The sequence below is a fragment of the Phocoena sinus genome, chromosome 3 (genome assembly GCF_008692025.1).
Source record: "Phocoena sinus isolate mPhoSin1 chromosome 3, mPhoSin1.pri, whole genome shotgun sequence".
Lineage (NCBI taxonomy): Eukaryota > Metazoa > Chordata > Mammalia > Artiodactyla > Phocoenidae > Phocoena > Phocoena sinus.
This window is the reverse complement of record NC_045765.1, coordinates 14,118,826-14,136,216: the sequence shown is the minus strand read 5'-3', so window position 1 is coordinate 14,136,216 and position 17,391 is coordinate 14,118,826. Positions and strand designations below refer to the sequence as shown.

At 49.5% G+C, this 17,391-nt stretch overlaps 1 protein-coding gene and 1 pseudogene across 7 annotated transcripts in view; one reads left to right on the top strand and one right to left on the bottom strand.

Annotated features, from left to right (window-relative positions):
• The window catches only part of MGAT1 (alpha-1,3-mannosyl-glycoprotein 2-beta-N-acetylglucosaminyltransferase), a 76,177-nt gene extending 72,322 nt beyond the window's left edge, over positions 1–3,855 (top strand). For all 7 annotated transcript variants that reach the window (XM_032628091.1, XM_032628090.1, XM_032628089.1 and 4 more), the window contains one exon: positions 1,308–3,855. In XM_032628091.1, coding sequence (XP_032483982.1) covers positions 1,433–2,776 — 1,344 coding nt within the window. In that variant the 5' untranslated portion in view covers positions 1,308–1,432 and the 3' untranslated portion in view covers positions 2,777–3,855. The remainder of the gene's footprint in view (positions 1–1,307) is intronic.
• A 9,780-nt stretch (positions 3,856–13,635) lies between these two features.
• Positions 13,636–17,169, bottom strand: LOC116751590 (annotated as a pseudogene).
• Positions 17,170–17,391: the final 222 nt, after the last annotated feature.

The window sequence follows — 17,391 nt, the reverse complement described above, 5'->3', positions numbered from 1 at the left end:
TATTTTTTTCCCCCAAGTAGCTATATTAATTGTTGTAACACTATTAATAAGACCATTTTTTGCGCCAGTAATTCTGAATATCATACATTAGATTTCCGCGTGTAGTTGGGTGTATTTCTGGCGTTTAAATTCTATTCCTTTGGATGATCTGTTTGTTTACATACCAGCACCACATACTTTTAATTATAGAGGCTTTGTAATGTTTAGTATGTTAATATCTGGTAGGGCTAGTCCCTCTTCACTGCTCGTTCGTTTTCATCATTTTCCTAGATGTTCTGTTATGAACTTTTGTCTAGCTCTATAAAAAAGTATTTTTATTGAGATTTTTGATGATCCTGAGATGCCCTAACCAAGAACAAGGGATATTTAAGTCTTATTTTGTGTCTTTTCGGGAATTATAGGTTCATGTAGGTTTTTGAATATTTCTTGTTAGTTCCTAAATAGTTTATCATTTTCATGGCTATTATAAATAGGGTTTTCTCATTTGTTGTTTTTTAATGAGTTATTATTATTTGTGGATATGAAGGCTATTGATTTTTGCGTGTTAATTTTTATATCCCACTACCTTGCTCAATTCTTTGACTGTTTAGGTTGGATTTATCATTGATCTCTTAGACTTTTCCAGGCATATTCTCATAGCATCAGTACATTGAGATACTTTTGCTTCTTTTCCACTTCCTCTGCCTATAATTGTGTTCTGCAGTCCAGTTGCATTGGCTGATCCCTCCAACAGAATGTTAAATAGTCGTTAGATCTGGGGTGGCTTGGCTTTGCTCCTGACCTTCGTGAGAATGCCTCTGGTGCTTCTTTATTAGGTAAGGTGCTGGCTTTAGCCCTGAGGTGTGATATTAGAGTTTTAAAATCAGTAATCTTTGGGTAGTTTGATTTGAGGCATGGGAGGCAGGTGGTCTAACCCCTACCTCACCTAAGCTCTGGACAGAAGATGGTAAACAAAATCTGTCAGGTAGGGAAGGGGGAAGCGGGATTCCTTTGCTTCCTCTCTTCCACCAACATCACTCTCTACACCACCCCCACCCCCCACCCCACCCCCCCAAAAAAAACCACATTGCTCTTCAGAGGACTCATGAACTCATTTTGGAGTGCGGGAACATGCTCTCCTAATCCTATTCTTCCGCAGAGATTGACCCTCCAGATTAGGGAACAGGCAGCTATCTTTTAAGAGAGCTTTGGAGTTAACGTCCTGGCCTTCCTTGTCCTGCACTTTTTCATCTGTTTCTGCGCCCCATTCTTCCACTCCAGGGCAGCCCCATGCCTCGTGATGATGGTTGTTTTTCTCCTCTCCTCAGGTGCATGGCTGCTTCCTAATCCTGGAGCCCAGAGGAAACATCCCTAGAACAGTGCAAGTGTGAGCCAGGCAAGCCAAGGGCAGCCTTGAGCCCCACCCTTGCCCGCCTCCCCCGCGGGGGCCAGGATGCTGAAGAAGCAGCCTGCAGGGCTCGTGCTGTGGGGCGCCATCCTCTTTGTGGCCTGGAACGCCCTGTTGCTCCTCTTCTTTTGGACGCGCCCGGCGCCTGGCAGGCTGCCCTCAGACAGTGCTCTCGATGACGACCCCGCCAGCCTCACCCGGGAGGTGATCCGCCTGGCCCAGGACGCTGAGGTCGAGTTGGAGCGGCAGCGGGGGCTGTTGCAGCAGATCAGGGAGCACCATGCTAGGTGGAGCCAGCGGTGGAGGGTGCCCACCGCGGCCCCGCCTGTCCTGCCGCGCGTGCCTGGGACCTCTCCGCCAGCTGTGATCCCCATCCTGGTCATCGCCTGTGACCGCAGCACTGTCCGGCGCTGCCTGGACAAGCTGCTGCATTATCGGCCTTCGGCTGAGCACTTCCCCGTCATCGTCAGCCAGGACTGCGGGCATGAGGAGACGGCCCAGGTCATCGCCTCCTACGGCAGCGCTATCACGCACATCCGGCAGCCTGACCTGAGCAACATCGCAGTGCCACCTGACCACCGAAAGTTCCAGGGCTACTACAAGATTGCTCGGCACTACCGCTGGGCGCTGGGCCAGGTCTTTCACACGTTCAAGTTCCCAGCAGCCGTGGTGGTGGAGGATGATCTGGAGGTGGCTCCAGACTTCTTCGAGTACTTCCAGGCCACGTACCCGCTGCTGAGGGCCGACCCCTCCCTCTGGTGTGTGTCTGCCTGGAATGACAACGGCAAGGAACAGATGGTGGACTCAAGCAAGCCTGACCTGCTCTACCGCACAGACTTTTTCCCTGGCCTGGGCTGGCTGCTGTTGGCCGAGCTCTGGGCTGAGCTGGAGCCCAAGTGGCCCAAGGCCTTCTGGGACGACTGGATGCGCCGGCCAGAGCAGCGGCAGGGCCGGGCCTGTGTGCGGCCTGAAATCTCCAGAACGATGACCTTTGGCCGCAAAGGTGTGAGCCATGGGCAGTTCTTTGACCAGCACCTCAAGTTTATCAAGCTGAACCAGCACTTCGTGCCCTTCACCCAGCTGGACCTGTCCTACCTGCGACAGGAGGCCTATGACAGGGATTTCCTTGCACGTGTCTATGGTGCTCCCCTGCTGCAGGTGGAGAAAGTGAGGACCAGTGAGCGGAGTGAGCTGGGGGAGGTGCGGGTGCAGTACACGAGCAGGGACAGCTTCAAGGCCTTCGCCAAGGCCCTGGGAGTCATGGATGACCTCAAGTCTGGTGTCCCCAGGGCCGGCTACCAGGGCATCGTCAGCTTCCTGTTCCGGGGCCGCCGTGTCCACCTGGCCCCACCCCAGACCTGGGACGGCTATGATCCTAGCTGGAATTAGCAGCACCTGCCTGTCCCTCCTGGGGCCCCTCCTGGCCATATCATGGCCTAAGATGGGACCGTAGTCCCTGGGCTGCATCATCCTCTCTGTGTTTCTCTCTTGGGTCCATTTATCTTGTTTTGTTTTGTTTTTCTTTTTTTGAGTGGCATTCAAGTGCACAGATGATAAGGTGATATTCTCCCGTTCTCAAGGGGGTCAAATCAGGGGAATCTTTCTGGGGTATGTTGGGGGAGTTATTAAGCAGGAAACCACTGTGTGGTAGGGAGAGACTTGGGCTCGTTGGGGCCACAAAATCCACGTTCCAGGTTTTCTCCCAGGACATCTGTGGAGAGGTTGGCAACTTTAGTTCTCTTGATCAGGCCTCTTTTTCCTGTCCTGGCTATTCTAGCCAGAGTATGAGCCCTCCTCCTGTACCTGTCCCCCACCATCTCCACCTTCCCCCAGCTGGAGCAAGGTGGGAGGCTGGATTATGTGAGAAGGAGATGTATTTGTGGCCAAAATGAGACTAACCAAAGGGGTTTCATCATCATCAGGGTCTGGGCAGAGCTGTTAGGTTGTCAGGGTTTACTCCCTCCTGCCTGTATTTCTCTTCTTCCCCCTCTCCTTTATCCCTGACCGCCTCTCAGCTCTTCTTTCCCTGCAGCCTAGCAGTTCGTGATCCTAAGATGAAACGGTGAAGGGGAAAAGCAGAACCTCTCCTCAGCTCACCTGCTGGGGTGGGGAGAAAAGCCTTGGGTGCTGGGGCGCCCCTCCCTCATCCTTCCTCCAAGAAACAGACTGCCCCCTATCCCGTCCTTTCTGAAAACCAATCCTTTCCCTGTCACTCTGGGACGGTTCATGCTAGCCCGGCCCGTGGCTTCTGGAGGCCCTCTCAGTGTGAGGTAGGGCAGCCAAGACCATTCAGCCCAGCCTCCTTCCCTTCTCCCTCAAGCATTCCCTCCCGTGTGCACAGATTAGGACGCAGATGGCGGGTTGGAGAGCAACATGTGTGTCTTTCTTTCTTGCCTGACCTCAGTTCATGGAAGAAAGTTGAAGCTACAGAATTATTTTCAAAAATAAAGCCTGAATTGTCTGAAAAACTGTGTGTGTTTGTGTGTTCTGGTAGAGGAGTTGGGGGTGAAAAAGGGAGGAGAAAGGTGGAGGAAGCAAGGAAAAGAATGAGGCCTAAAGGAAGGGGCCGCACAGGCGAGAGGAAGGAGGTCAGTTGGAGGAAGGAAAGCAGATGACGGGAAGATAGGAGCAGGGAGTAGGAGAGCTAAGGAGGAGCCTAGGTGGGAAAGAAAGACCAGGCTTGGAGGTGGAGAGGGCCCAAGGCTTCACTCCCCCAGTGCTAATCTTCTCTAGAGGTGGGCTGTGGGGCCCTCAAGCCCTGGTCCGAGAGAGAATGCAGGCAGTCCCTCCTGAAATGGGCACCTCGGGTGGGATGCCCTCCGCTGGCCCAGGCAGCATTCGCTAGGCATCCTCCAGCACCTTCCGGGACGCAGAGCTGACAACTGGATCAGTGCTGGCAGTGGCACTAAGAGTGTGAGGATGCCTTTTACACTGCCACCCAAGACACCCACACGTAAATGGCAAACTTTGCCTGAAACTACCCTAAGAGTTTCTACTTTCCACTATTTTTTTTTTTTAATGCTGCTTGTGACCTACCAACTTGATTTCATCAGTGGGTTTGAAAACCCTGAGCTAGGTGACTTTGTTGACAGAAACCATCCTCGAGCTTCACACTACATGGATGAGTTGTGGAGAAGGGGGTGTCACCAGGTCACTGAGGGAGCAACTCTGGCCTCACTTCTGGGCTAAGGGAACCGGGGTCAGACATTCATCTTAACCTTTTAGATTGTTGTAGAGCTAGTTTTGTCTTCCCACGTGCTCTTAGATGGATGTTTAAACCCTGTTTGGGGGTAGAGAGGTGATCATTAGCTGTGATTTGCAAGGCTTGGGCCAGGTGTGCTTTGGCTGCCAGAATCCATGTTCTTAGCACTAAATTAACAGTTGCTTACCAAGTGCATTGTTCTGAGCGCTCCACAAATTAAAATGAACTCCTTTAATCCTCAGATCATGGGTAGTTAAGTATTGCTCCGTTTTACAGGTGAGGAGCAAACTGGGCACAGAGAGGGTCCTTTGCCCAAGGCCACACACCTGGTTGGGGTGGAGCCAGGATTTGAATGGAACCCATGTTAATCACTACTTAATCAGGACCCTCCCCTTTCTCTCCTTCACAGCCTTTCCTCCTAGGCCGTCTCCTCTGCCTCCCTTGTACTCTGGTCTCCCCTCCCACAGGCTCCAGGTTGGTGGGTGGGCCTGGGCTCCCAGGCCAAACAGCAGGTGGGGGTCCCAGGGAGATTGTAGAGGAGACCCTCTGAAGATTCAGGCTGGTTTCTCAGGTTTGTCCTCAAGTGAGGAGCACTTTCAGGGGTCTCTGTGTCCTGTTTCTCTTCCTTTTGATGTGGGTCCCCAGAGAGGCCACATTCACTATGCTAAGGCATCGTCAGGTGTGATTCATGTGTGCATGGCTGCCAACCCTCATAGAGCATTAACCTCCTGTGGATAACAAAGCAAGCGGACATACCAAATGGAAAAACTTGGTGTCATTAAATCCTGCAGAATTCTGCTAACCTTGACTTTGGAGATTAAAGATAATACCAAAGAGCTCACCCAGCTCAACACGGCTCCCCGGCCAGGTGGGCCTGATCTCGGGAGAGGGCAGTGAGTGGTGGCTTAAAGCAGGATCTTAGTTCCCTGCCCAGGAATTGAACCTGGGTAACCTGGGTGAAAAACCAGGAATCCTAACCGCTATACCACCAGGGTCTAGAGACTAAAAGCAAAGTTCCCCTGGCTCTTGCCCCATTTGAAAAATGAATTTCTCAATGAGGAAAAAAACTGTAAAAAACAGGTACAAAGTTTATTATCAGAGACACAGCATAACATGTGGGAGAGCACACAGAGAAACTGTTGATTTATTTAAGACAGAAGCAAGGCAGAAATATACACCAGGAGAGAAAGGGTGTAGGTGTCCTCCCTGGTGGGGAGAAGCACAGTAAAAAGGCAGTTAAATCATTTATATAGGGCAGTTTTTCCCGGTCTCTGTTTACCTTTGGCCAATTATCTTGTTTCTTTTCTCACACCTGACCTGCCCTAGGACCCTCCCCATATGCGTGCACAACATTTTGCCAAGATGGATTCCAGCATAGAGGCCTGTGGGAGGTTTGGCATCACCTATTGTGGGGTGGCACCCCCTCCTTTTTGACCCCCTAGGAGCCTTTCTGCGCATGTGTAGTCAGGGAGGTCTCCTTGGTCTCAGGAATGGTCATCTTATCTCTTTACTCCAGCAGAGCTCAGCTCCTGCCATTAACTTTGGCCTTGGAGTGTCTAGGGAAAAAAAGCTCCAATTTTACTCCACTTGGCAAACACCAGCTGTCCAGCCCAGGGGCCCATCTACCTCCTACCTCAGGCCCTCACTGAAACGTCGGTGACCGACTGGCAAGGTGCTTGCAGGTTGCAAGTTCCCGTGGGCAGAGGGTTTGTTGGCGTCTCAGCTGCCCACGGGTGGCCTCATGGGGACCTGGTGTGTTTGTGGGCCCAGAAACGGCTTGAGCCATCCCACCACTCCTGCGCCTTGGCCTTGGCCCTTCAGCCTCTGCCAGGGACCCAAAGCCCTTCCTCCTCCATTTCCTGCCATTCTCTCCAACCACTGGTGTTTCCGCCTTCCCTCCACTGCACAAGTCTCTTGGCCTAGGTCCTCTTCTCTTATCTGGGTCATTCAGGTGGGATTTTATTTGTGGGCTGAGTCATCCCAGTGTGGACGGATGTGTTGGATAGAGTCTCTGGCCAGGGTCCCCCTGAGCCTTGGGTTGATCCCCTGGGGTTTGTTCAAAACCGGACCAAGGCTGGGGGGGTCGTACCTGGGGGCGTGGTAGGGGGCCAAGTGTAGGGCTGACAGCGGAGTTGAGGATGGGGATTGGGACCGGTGGAGGTGGGGTGGGGGGAAGGGGAGCTTAGGGGTTGTGTGTGCTGAGTTTAGATTGTTAGATGCAATAACCTTTTAAAGTGAAAGGCGGGCTTCCCTGGTGGTGCAGTGGTTGAGAGTCCGCCTGCTGATGCAGGGGACACGGGTTCGTGCCCCGGTCCGGGAAGATCCCACATGCCGCGGAGCGGCTGGGCCCGTGAGCCATGGCTGCTGAGCCTGCGCGTCCGGAGCCTGTGCTCCGCAACGGGAGAGGCCACAACAGTGAGATGCCCGTGTACCACAAAATAAATAAATAAAGTGAAAGGTTTCATTTCCTTTTTTCTTGTTACAAAAGCGAAATATATTCATTTCAGAAAGCAGATAATAAAACATTCGCACGTACATACCACCCCCCCTCCCCCAGTCCTATCACTGTTTACTCCTATCAGGCATCTTTCTCCTATATGTAGATAAATCGGTAAATCATCTATAAAAGCCATAACTTTACATAAATATTTATTTAGCTTTATGTAAGTTAAACATTTACATGTAACCATGTCAAATAGTCACCTTCACCATAATTTTAATCATTTATCCTCTTCCTTAAATATCTTTAACAAACACTTGGGACTTCAGGCTACCTGAAAGGATTTCCTTAGCGATCAGGGGTTTGCCTACAGCCCAGCCGGGGCCTTGAATCTCTGTTCTCCCACACACCCTCCACCTAGGAGCAGAGGTCAGGGCCCTTGCTGGTATGGGGACAGACACCACATCTCCTGTCTTGAGGCACAGAATCTTGCTTGACTGTTTTCCAGTGCTTCTGCATTTTCTCACTTCTCTGATTAAATCTGCTCTTTGGAACTCAGGGAAGGCCTAGAAAACGAAAGCTTTTTCACAACAAGAGTGCAGGTGGGGGTGGCGATCTGTCCCCAGAAAGGCCCCACGGGGGTCCTGCTCCGTTTCACAGGGATCTGTGTGTCCCTTCCAGGAGATGCACTTGTATTAAAAGCAGCAGGCTTTTACCTTATAGGGTATCGAGTCTGGTAGCCAAAGCACAGAAACGCAACACGATGGTGGCCTAAATAAGATGTTTTATTTCTCATTCACTCAGAAGTCCAGGTGGGTAGTATTTTGAGGCTGCTACAGCAGATTCACACCCACCAAGAACTCAGTCTTCTGTTTCTTTGTCCTACCATCTTCAACACATGGTTCCCAGCACCCAGTCAAAGATGGTGCCCTGGCTCCAGTCAGATAGGAAGGAAAGAGAAGGGGAGGGCAAGCCTCTTTCTTTTTAGAATGAAACCTAGAATTTGTGCATATCTCCTTCCCTCATCTCCCAGTCACCAGAACTTGGTCTAGTCCCCCCAGGTGCAGGGGAGACAGGGAAATGGAGAGGCAGCCGTGTGTTCAGCTAAAACTTCTCTTACCGTGGTGGTACTAGCCACCTTGGCCTACATGAAACCATGCAGTGGGCAGGAGTGAGGCCCCAGGTCATGAAATGGGAGCTGGGTTCTGCCTCGTTTGCTGGCTGAGCCTTGAGCTGTGTGGAGCTGGCTTGTTAGAAGTCCAATGACCCTGAGACTGCATTGCTGGAGAGGCTACAGCCCTGTGAGTCACCCACATTGCATATCCAGCCCGGGGGTGGGGGGGGGGTGGGGTCCTGGGACGTCTGCTGCTCTGCTGACACCTACCTGAAACTGCATGGGACACCCCAAGTGACAACTGCCCAGCCAAACACTTCCTGAATTTATGACCCACAAATAGGGAGTAAAATAAAACAGTTGTTTTATGATGCCAAGTTTTGGGGTAGTTTGTTAAGGGACAGTGGTACCTGGTGGTCTTAGGTACTATGTTCTGTCACTGAAATGTAAGATTTTATGTAACCAGAAGGGAATGTTTAAACAAATATTTTGAGAATAAGAATTTTTTAACATTTACTCACCAATCCCTAGGGGTGAGGATATTGCTATCTAGGAGACTGGCTCTATTTTTTAGGTAGAAGTGGTCCTTGAATTAATAGATGTGAATATCTTTTATTTCCTCCCCAAGCTTTTTTTTTTTTCAAATTTATATTCAAAATATTCCCCAAGTTTTTATTATGAAAATTTTCAAGCCCATAGAGAAGTTGAAAGACTAGTACCAAGAAGACTCATATCCCTTCCATTGAGATGATATGACAATTAATATTTTGTAATATGGCAAATATATATAACTTTCTATATACCATTTGACAGAAAGTTGCAGAATAAATCTTATTTTCACATAATTTTGGTGATATTATAAGTCGTGTATATTTGCATTGTATAACTCTTGTAAGATGTAGAAAAAGAAAAAGAAAACAAAGTTCATCCATAACCCTACTGCCCAGATTAACTGCCTTGAAACAAGTTTTTCATTTGGATTTGGTCTTCATTGGGCAGGGGCGCCCTCTGCTGACAGTAGTGTGAATTGTCAGGGAGTGGAATTTTCATTTACATAGTCTCTTGGGGACTTTGGTTGCATTGATTCCTCAGATTTATGAATAAATCAAGAAACCTGAGTTTCTGAAACTGTAGACCTGAGACCCATGGCCACCTACCTGGGGATTTCATCAAAGTCTTGGGCGAGGCCTCACCTGAAACAGCTAGTCTGACCTACCATTCCTCGTTCTATTGCTCCCTTTTATTGTCCGAAAGAGATGGACATCCAACCCCAATCCACACCCTGGCAGTTCTACATCCGGTTACACGGCACACACATGTGGTTCCAACACCCCTCTCCCCAAACTGAACTGTTTTTTCCTAGATTCTTTTTTCCCCCTTCCTTTGATTCATCCTCCCTATCCCCTTTTCTCCAACCACATCTTGTCTTCTTTATACTTCCCACCTTCTAGGGCCTCTGGTGTAAACTCACTTCACATTTGTTCTTTTTTCTACCAATTTCTGCCTTACTGAAGATTAGCAAATTCACGTATTCACATTTATACAGCAAGGCCTCTACAAGATTTATAAAAAGAATATTCTCCTTCTCTCCCTTTCTATCCTTCCCTCCCTCCCTCCCCACAGGAAGTCGCACTTTCCCTGGAAGTAGCATTCTGCCTGTTGCTTCGGGAGTTCCAAATAGCCATGGCAGTGAGCTCACACTGAATTACCTTGTTGTCTTGGACCTGCTCTCATCTTACCTCCACTAGCAGGTGGGAAGCCTTCTTAAATACCTGACCTCTGCCACTGCTCACAATGTCGGACCCAGTCTTCAGTGGGTACCAGACGACTGCCCTGCCCCAGGCCACACAGAGTTCTTTGAGCTACAAACCTGTGGAAATAGACAAGCTCCACCTAGACAGGTCTCCGACCCCCATTCTTGTTTTTCAAAACACCCTCCTTCCTGGTCTACTCCGATGTTCAGCAAAGTCACATAGACAGGGAATACTTTTTTTTTAAATTGAAGTATAGTTGATTTACAGTATTATGCCAGTTTTAGGTGTACAACATAGTTATTTGATATTTATGTAGATTATACTCCATTTGAAGTTGTTATAAAATATTGGCTATAGTCTCCGTGCAACATATTATATTGTATCTTATTTATTTTATACCTTGTATTTTGTACCTCTTAATCCCCTACCCCATATTGCCTCTCCCTCTACCCCTTTTCCTACTGGTAACCACTAGTTTATTCTCTGTATGTGTGAGTCTGTTTCTGTTTTATTACATTCGTTTGTTTTTAGATTCCACAGATACGTGAAAACATGTACTATTCGTCTTTCTCTGACTTATTTCACTCAGCATAAAAGTCTCCAGATCCATCCAAGTTGCTACAAATGGCAAAATGTCATTCTTTTTATGGCTGAGTATTATTCCATTTTATATCTATCTATACCTTTGTCTATAACTAGGTATATAATTATATGTATAACTAGATATATAATTATGCATGTGTGTGTATATTATATACCTAGATATATAACTAGATATATATATCACATCTTCTTTATTCATTCAACCATTGATGGACACTTAGGTTGCTTCCAAATCTTGGCAATTGTAAATAATGCTGCTATGAACATTGGAGTGCATGTATCTTTTTGAATTATGGCTTTTGTTTTCTTCAGATATATACCCATGATGGAATAGCTGGATTTTTAGTTTTTTGAGGAACCTCCACACTGTTTTCCGTAGTGGCTGTGTTAATTTACATAACTGTCAACAGTGTATGAGGGTTCTCTTTTCTCCACATCCTGCCAACACTTGCTATTTTTTGGTCTTTTGATGATAGCTGCTCTGACAGGTATTAAGTGACATCTCATTGTGCTTTCGATTTGCTATTCCCTGATAGTATGTTGAGCATCTTTTCGTGTGCCTGTTGGCCATCTGTATGTCTTCTTTGGAAAAATGTCTATTCAGGTATTCTGCCCACTTTTTTTTCACTTTGATCCCTCAGATTCCTTTTTTTAATTAAAAAAATTTGAAGTATAGTTGATTTACAATGTCGTGTTAGTTTCAGGTGTACAGCAAAGTGATTCAGTTATATATACACATATATCTATATACATATATATTATTTTTCAGATTCTTTTCCCTTATAGGTTATTACAAAATATTGAGTATAGTTCCTTGTGCTATACAGTAGGTCCTTGTTGGTTATCTATTTTACATATAGTAGTGTATATGTGTTAATCCCAACCTCCTAATTTATTCTTCTCTCCCTTTCCCCTTTGGTAACCATAACTTTGTTTTCTGTGTCTGTGAGTCTATTTCTGTTTTGTACATAAGTTCATTTATTTGATTCCACATATAAACAATATCACATGTTTCTCTGGCTTACTTCGCTTAGTGTGATAATCTCTAGGTCCATCCACGTTGCTGCAAATGGCATTATTTGATTCTTTTTATGGCTGAGTAATATTCCATTGTATATATATACCATATCTTCTCTCTTTTTTTTTCTAGAAGGACAATACCATTTATAACAGCTCCAAGAAAATAAATACTTAGCTATAAATCTAACAAAACTTATATAGGATCTGCATGCTGAAACTACAGAATGCTGATAAAAGAAACCAAAGATGTAAATAAGTGAAGAGATATATCATGTTCATGGATTAGTAGACTCACTACCATAAACATGTGAATTCTCCCCAAACTTATATAGATTTAATGTAATTTCAATCAAAATCCCAGCAGTGTTTTTGTATAGATAAGCAGATTCTAAAATGTATACAGAAAGGCAAAATTGATAGAAAAGCCAAAATAATTTTGAAAAGAATAAAGATGGAGAAATCACACTACCAGATTTTTTTTTTTTTTTTTGCAGCACACGGGCCTCTCACTGTTGCAGCCTCTCCTGCCACGGAGCACAGGCTCCAGAGGCGCAGGTTCAGCGGCCATGGCTCACGGGCCCAGCCGCTCCGCGGCATGTGGGATCCTCCCGGACCGGGGAATGAACCCGTGTCCCCTGCATCGGCAGGCGGACCCTCAACCACTGCGCCACCAGGGAAGCCTCACTACCAGCTTTTTAAGACTAATACAAGCTACAGTAATCTTGGCCATGTGGTATTGGTAAAAGGAGAGACCCATAGATCAATGAAAGAGAATACAAAGTCTGGAAATAGACCCATACAAATATGGCTGATTGACTCTTGACAAAGATACAAAAGAAATTCAGTGAAAAAGAATATTCTTTTAAACAAATGGCTCTAGAACAACTGGACATCCATCTATCTGCTCCCCAAAACAAAAAACAAACCTCACATTTAAAAAAAATTAACTCAAAACAGATCATAAGCCTAAATGTAACATATAAATCTAGAAAATATTTAGAAGAAAATATAGGAGAAAATCTTTGAGAACTGGGGCTAGACAAAGATTTCTTAGACAAGCCAAAAAAAGCACAATCCATAAAAGGAAAAAAAGTTGATAAATTGGATTTCATCAAAATTAAAGTTTTTGCTCTGTGAAAAATATGGTTAAGTGAATGAAAAGACAAGTTGCAGACTAGGAGAAAATACTGCAAAGTAAGTATCTGACCATAGATTTGTATCCATAATACATAGAGATTCTAAACACAACAGTAGGAAAACTAACAACTCAATTTAAAAATGAACAAATGAGGGACTTCCCTGGTGGTCCACTGGTTAAGACTCCGTGCTGCCACTGCAGGGGGCATGGGTTTGATACCTGGTCCCCTGGTTGGGGAACTAAAATCTCACATGCCATGTGACATGGCAAAAAAACAAAAAAAAACCAGGGCTTCCCTGGTGGCGCAGTGGTTGAGAGTCCGCCTGCCGATGCAGGGGACACGGGTTCGTGCCCTGGTCCAGGAAGATCCCACATGCCGCGGAGTGGCTGGGCCCGTGAGCCCTGGCCGTGGAGCCTGTGCTCCGCAACGGGAGGGGCCACAGCAGTGAGAGGCCCGCGTACCGCAAAAAAACAAAAAACAAAAAATCACAAGGCACATGAAGAAAGAGGGAATCATGGCCCAATAAAAAAGGAACAAAGAAAGAAAAAGAACAAATGAGCTGAACAAACACTTTGCCAGAGAAGATACACAGATGGCAAGTAAGCACATGAGCAGATGTTCACCATCACCAGCTATTAGGGGAATGCAAATTAACACCACGATGAGAATTCACTACGCGTCTATTAGAATGGCTAAAATAAGAAGCACTGACAATATCAAGTACTAGTGAAGATGCAGCGCAACCTGTAACTACCTTTTTGCTGAATAACAAATTTTTCTCAAACACACTCTAAAAATACACACTATATAAATATGTTTTTATAAGAGGTAATATTTTGACATTGACATTGTGGTTTCAGGCAAAGACACACTCACCAGTTGACTCAACACAACAGTTTCTCATCAGAGAACATATGGAACAAATTTAAATTCGTACCGTATTTGAATGAACTGTAAAATGATTTTCTTTGCATGGTGGAATCTTCTGGATTTCAGCCTGTTGTGTGCATTCACTCTTTACTCATTTTAAAAAGCTCTCTTATATTCAGCCTTGATTTTGTCCTAAAGCAGGGTCAGCAAACATTTTCTGTAAAGGTTCATAGTAAATATTCTCAGTTTTGCGAACCATAAGGCCTCTGTTGTAACTACTTAACTCTGCCCTCAGCAGAGCAGCCGGAGACAACAGGCATTCATTTCTACTGGGCGGGTTCCAATGAAACTTTACAAAAATGGACTGCCACTTGATTTGGCCCATAGGCCCAAATTCACCAGCCCCCATTCCAGGGGCTGGAGTAAGAGATGATGAAGCTGTGGCACGTTTAGAACATGGTTGGCAGCGATGGGGCAGGGCCAGCCTCCATGGACACTAAGCATCTAATTAGCAGCTGCCTGGATTTGTTGGAGAAACATCTCAACTACTTGCACGTACTGGTCCTGAGGGAGTTTCAAGAGATGTTCCCTTCCTAACCCAGATCTCCTGCTTCAGCAGCACGTCCACGTTCTTAAGTCCTTTCACCATCCGTGCAGCAAGGGTGGGTGGAGCCTGAAGCGTGGAGGGGCTGAGGGCCTCTCTTAAGTGGCAGAGCTGTGTCAAGAGCCCAATTCTCCCGACCTCAACTCCAGGTCTTACCACTGGAATGAGGCCCCCTTTACAGGCAGGGCGCTCCCCAGAAAAAGGCTAAAATTCAGCTGAATTCTAACAACCTAATTACAGAGTGCTGTCAGCAGACCAGGCAAGGCTGGGCCTGGGTCTTCCCCGAACACCCAGCAAGCTCGGCCTCCCAGCAGGCCCGAGCCGCCGTCCCCCTGTAGCCCACAGAGGACGTTTATATACACTTGACCGAACCCTCAGCGACAGGATACCAGGCAGGATGGCACCAGAGACACAGACGTATAGACACAGATGAAGGCTGAGACTGCCGAGCAGGCCCGAGGGCCTGGCTCAGCGCTTCTTCAGGCTGTAGGCCAGGCTGCCAGGGACCCTGGTGCCCTGCAGGGGCGGCGAGTTCCACTCGGCAGAGCTGGTGCACTTATGGTAGCGGGGCTTGCTCTTCTTGAAGATGTCCTCCAGGTCCAGTGGGAGAATGGTTCCGAAGAGCTGCAGGAGATTCCGGGGGTGGTAGTACTGCCGGATGATGGCCTGGCTAAGCTGGGTGCCTCTGGCCCAGTTGGGGATGGGCCTCGTCATCCGGGGAGTCATCGCCGTTCAGATCCATCCCGTAGTTATCTGGGTTGATCTTGGGGTGGGGGGTGCCCTGTGGAGTCATTTGATGCGAGGTACAAGCTGGAGACTGCACGTCCGCTGGCCACCGCGGCCTCCTTGGCTTTTCTCCTGCTCCTCCTGCAGCCGCTGCGCAGTCAGGCGCTGCTGTTCTTCCTTCTTTTTCTCCTCCAGCTCCCTCTGCAGCCGCTCCTTCTGTAGCCGCAGGGTATTCTCCCTCTCCTGCAGCTCCCTCTGGGCCTGGAGCCTCTCCCGCTCCCGCCGCCGCTCCCGCTCCCGCCGCCGCTCCCACTCCTCCTCCTTCCTCTTCTACAGCAGCTTCTGGGGGCGCCTCTCCTCCTCCTCCTCCTCCTCCTCCTCCTCCTCCTCCTCCTCCTCCTCCTGCAGCAGCCACCTGAGCCTCCGCGCCTCCTCCTCCTGCTGCCTCTTGAGCGCCTCCACCTCCTCCATCTTCTTGGCCTTCTCCTCGGCCAGACGCTCCTCTTTGGCCTTCTCCGTCTTCTCGTCGATTTGAGCAAACTGCCGCTCGATCTGTTCCTTCTTCTCCTGCTTCATCCTTTCCACCCGTTCCCGAGCCTGCAGCGCCTTAGGGAGGCGCTCCTCACGCTTCAGCTTCACCTCCTCCAGCCGCCGCCGCTTGTCCTCCTCCACCTTCTGCCCTCGGAGCTGCTCGGCCTCTTCCTAACGCCGCAGGTTCTCCAGCCGCTGCAGCTCCTCCTTGGGGTCCACGCGCAGAGTAGCGTTGCGCTTTAATGAAGGATTTCATGATGCTGCTGTTGGGGGTCGAGGTTGGGGTCATGAGCAGCTCGTTCCTCTGCACGGTCTACAGGAGGGGCCGGAGGGGCCGCACCACCTTGCTAGCGGGACAGGGCGGGGAAGGGGTCTTGCTGCTGGGGGGCTGCAGCTCCTCACCCCCCAGCTGCTGCTCCTTGTCCAGCTCACTCACTGCCTGCTTGTAGCTGCACTTCCTCCTGACACTCGGAGGCGGCTCCTTGGGGCCATCTGCTTGGTCAGTCTCGGCCTCCTGCCGCGCTTCAGAGGGCGTTCCCTGGCCGCCGGCTGCAGGCTGCGAGCCGGGCATGCTAATGGCGATCTTGGTGGCACTGCGGAGCCGCAAGGCACTGCCATTGCTCTTGGGGGCCTCCGGCTCGGCCGTCTCCTCCGGCTCAGCTTCCTTGCTGGGCTCCTCCGCCTTGGGGCTCGCTTTCTGGGGCACCTCGACATGCAGGAGCCTCTCCAGGTAACTGTGGCAGATGAGGCGGGCGGAGGCGGCCGGCTCTTTGGTGGCCTTCCTGGAAATCCTTCTGCTTGATCTTCGGACGGTTCTCTCCTCTTTGGAAACCAGGGAGTAATTCTGGGCCAGCGAGACCTGGGGCTCCGGGGAGGACGGGGCGATCAGGCTGCGCCGCACCGACCCGCGGCCCACGTGGGAGCCCGTGGGCGTGGAGAAGTTATCCGGCAGGATGGGAGCCAGCACCCGCTCCCGCCACGGGGAGGCCGGAGAGCTGGGCGAGTCCTGCGGGCCTGGGGAGGTCGCGGCAATTCTGAGCTTGCAGGCGGACCTTTCTGCCCCGCCCCCTTGGCTCTTGGGGTCCTGGGGTGTAGTTATCAGGGAGCTCAAGGGGACAGACTCCAGTCTCCCGGCCTCTGGCTTCTGGGGTGTTGAGTCCTCCTCCGAGGTCAAGGTGATCTGGGAGGCCGAAGCCGTGGCCGGAGCCGGGGTGGGGGACGGAGCCTGGGCAGACTGCAGCTGGCTGAGCTGCTGCTTAGCGCTCCGGCGCGCGCTGATGCCAGTCTCCACCACGGGTACCAGCTGGCACTGGGCCAGGCTCTCCTTGGGCTTCTTGGTCAGCACCGTGGGAGACTCAAGGGTGGACGAAGGAGCGGCTGCCGCGGAGGTCGCTGCAGCTGCGGCCGCAGCACGGGTCACCCGCCGCAGGACGGAGCCGTTCTCCCCCACCACTGTGGCCAGCTTGTCCTTGTTACGGAGGTGCCGGGAGCTCTGACGACTGCTCCGCGTCTTTCTGTGGGACAACGTTCTCCGGATGGGTCTCTGTTTTCATCCTGAACATAAGAAATCCGTCTCTTTTTCCGTCGGTTCTTCTGAGAAGGTGTTTTGGGCATCAGCTCGGGCTCTTTGCTGAATTCTCTGGTGAACGTGCGCTCGGCCTCCTCCTCGATCTCCTCCAGCCACACTATGTCCTTATTGTCCACGTTGTAGACAAGCCCCATGAGCTTCTGGTCACAGAGCTCCAGCAAGTGAATGGGCCCTAGGGCTGTCGTCCCCATGATGGCTCTGTTCGACTGCACCGTGTCTCCTAAGTGCTGCTCCGATACAAGTCCGGCGCCCTTCCCAGCACAGATCTCAGCCCGCCCGAGTTCCACTGCTCCCGGCCTCCAAAGCTCACGGCTGCAAGGAAGCAACCTACCATATCTTCTTTATCCATTCATCTGTCGATGGACATTTAGGTTGCTTCCTTGTCCGGGCTATTGTAAATAGTGCTACAATGA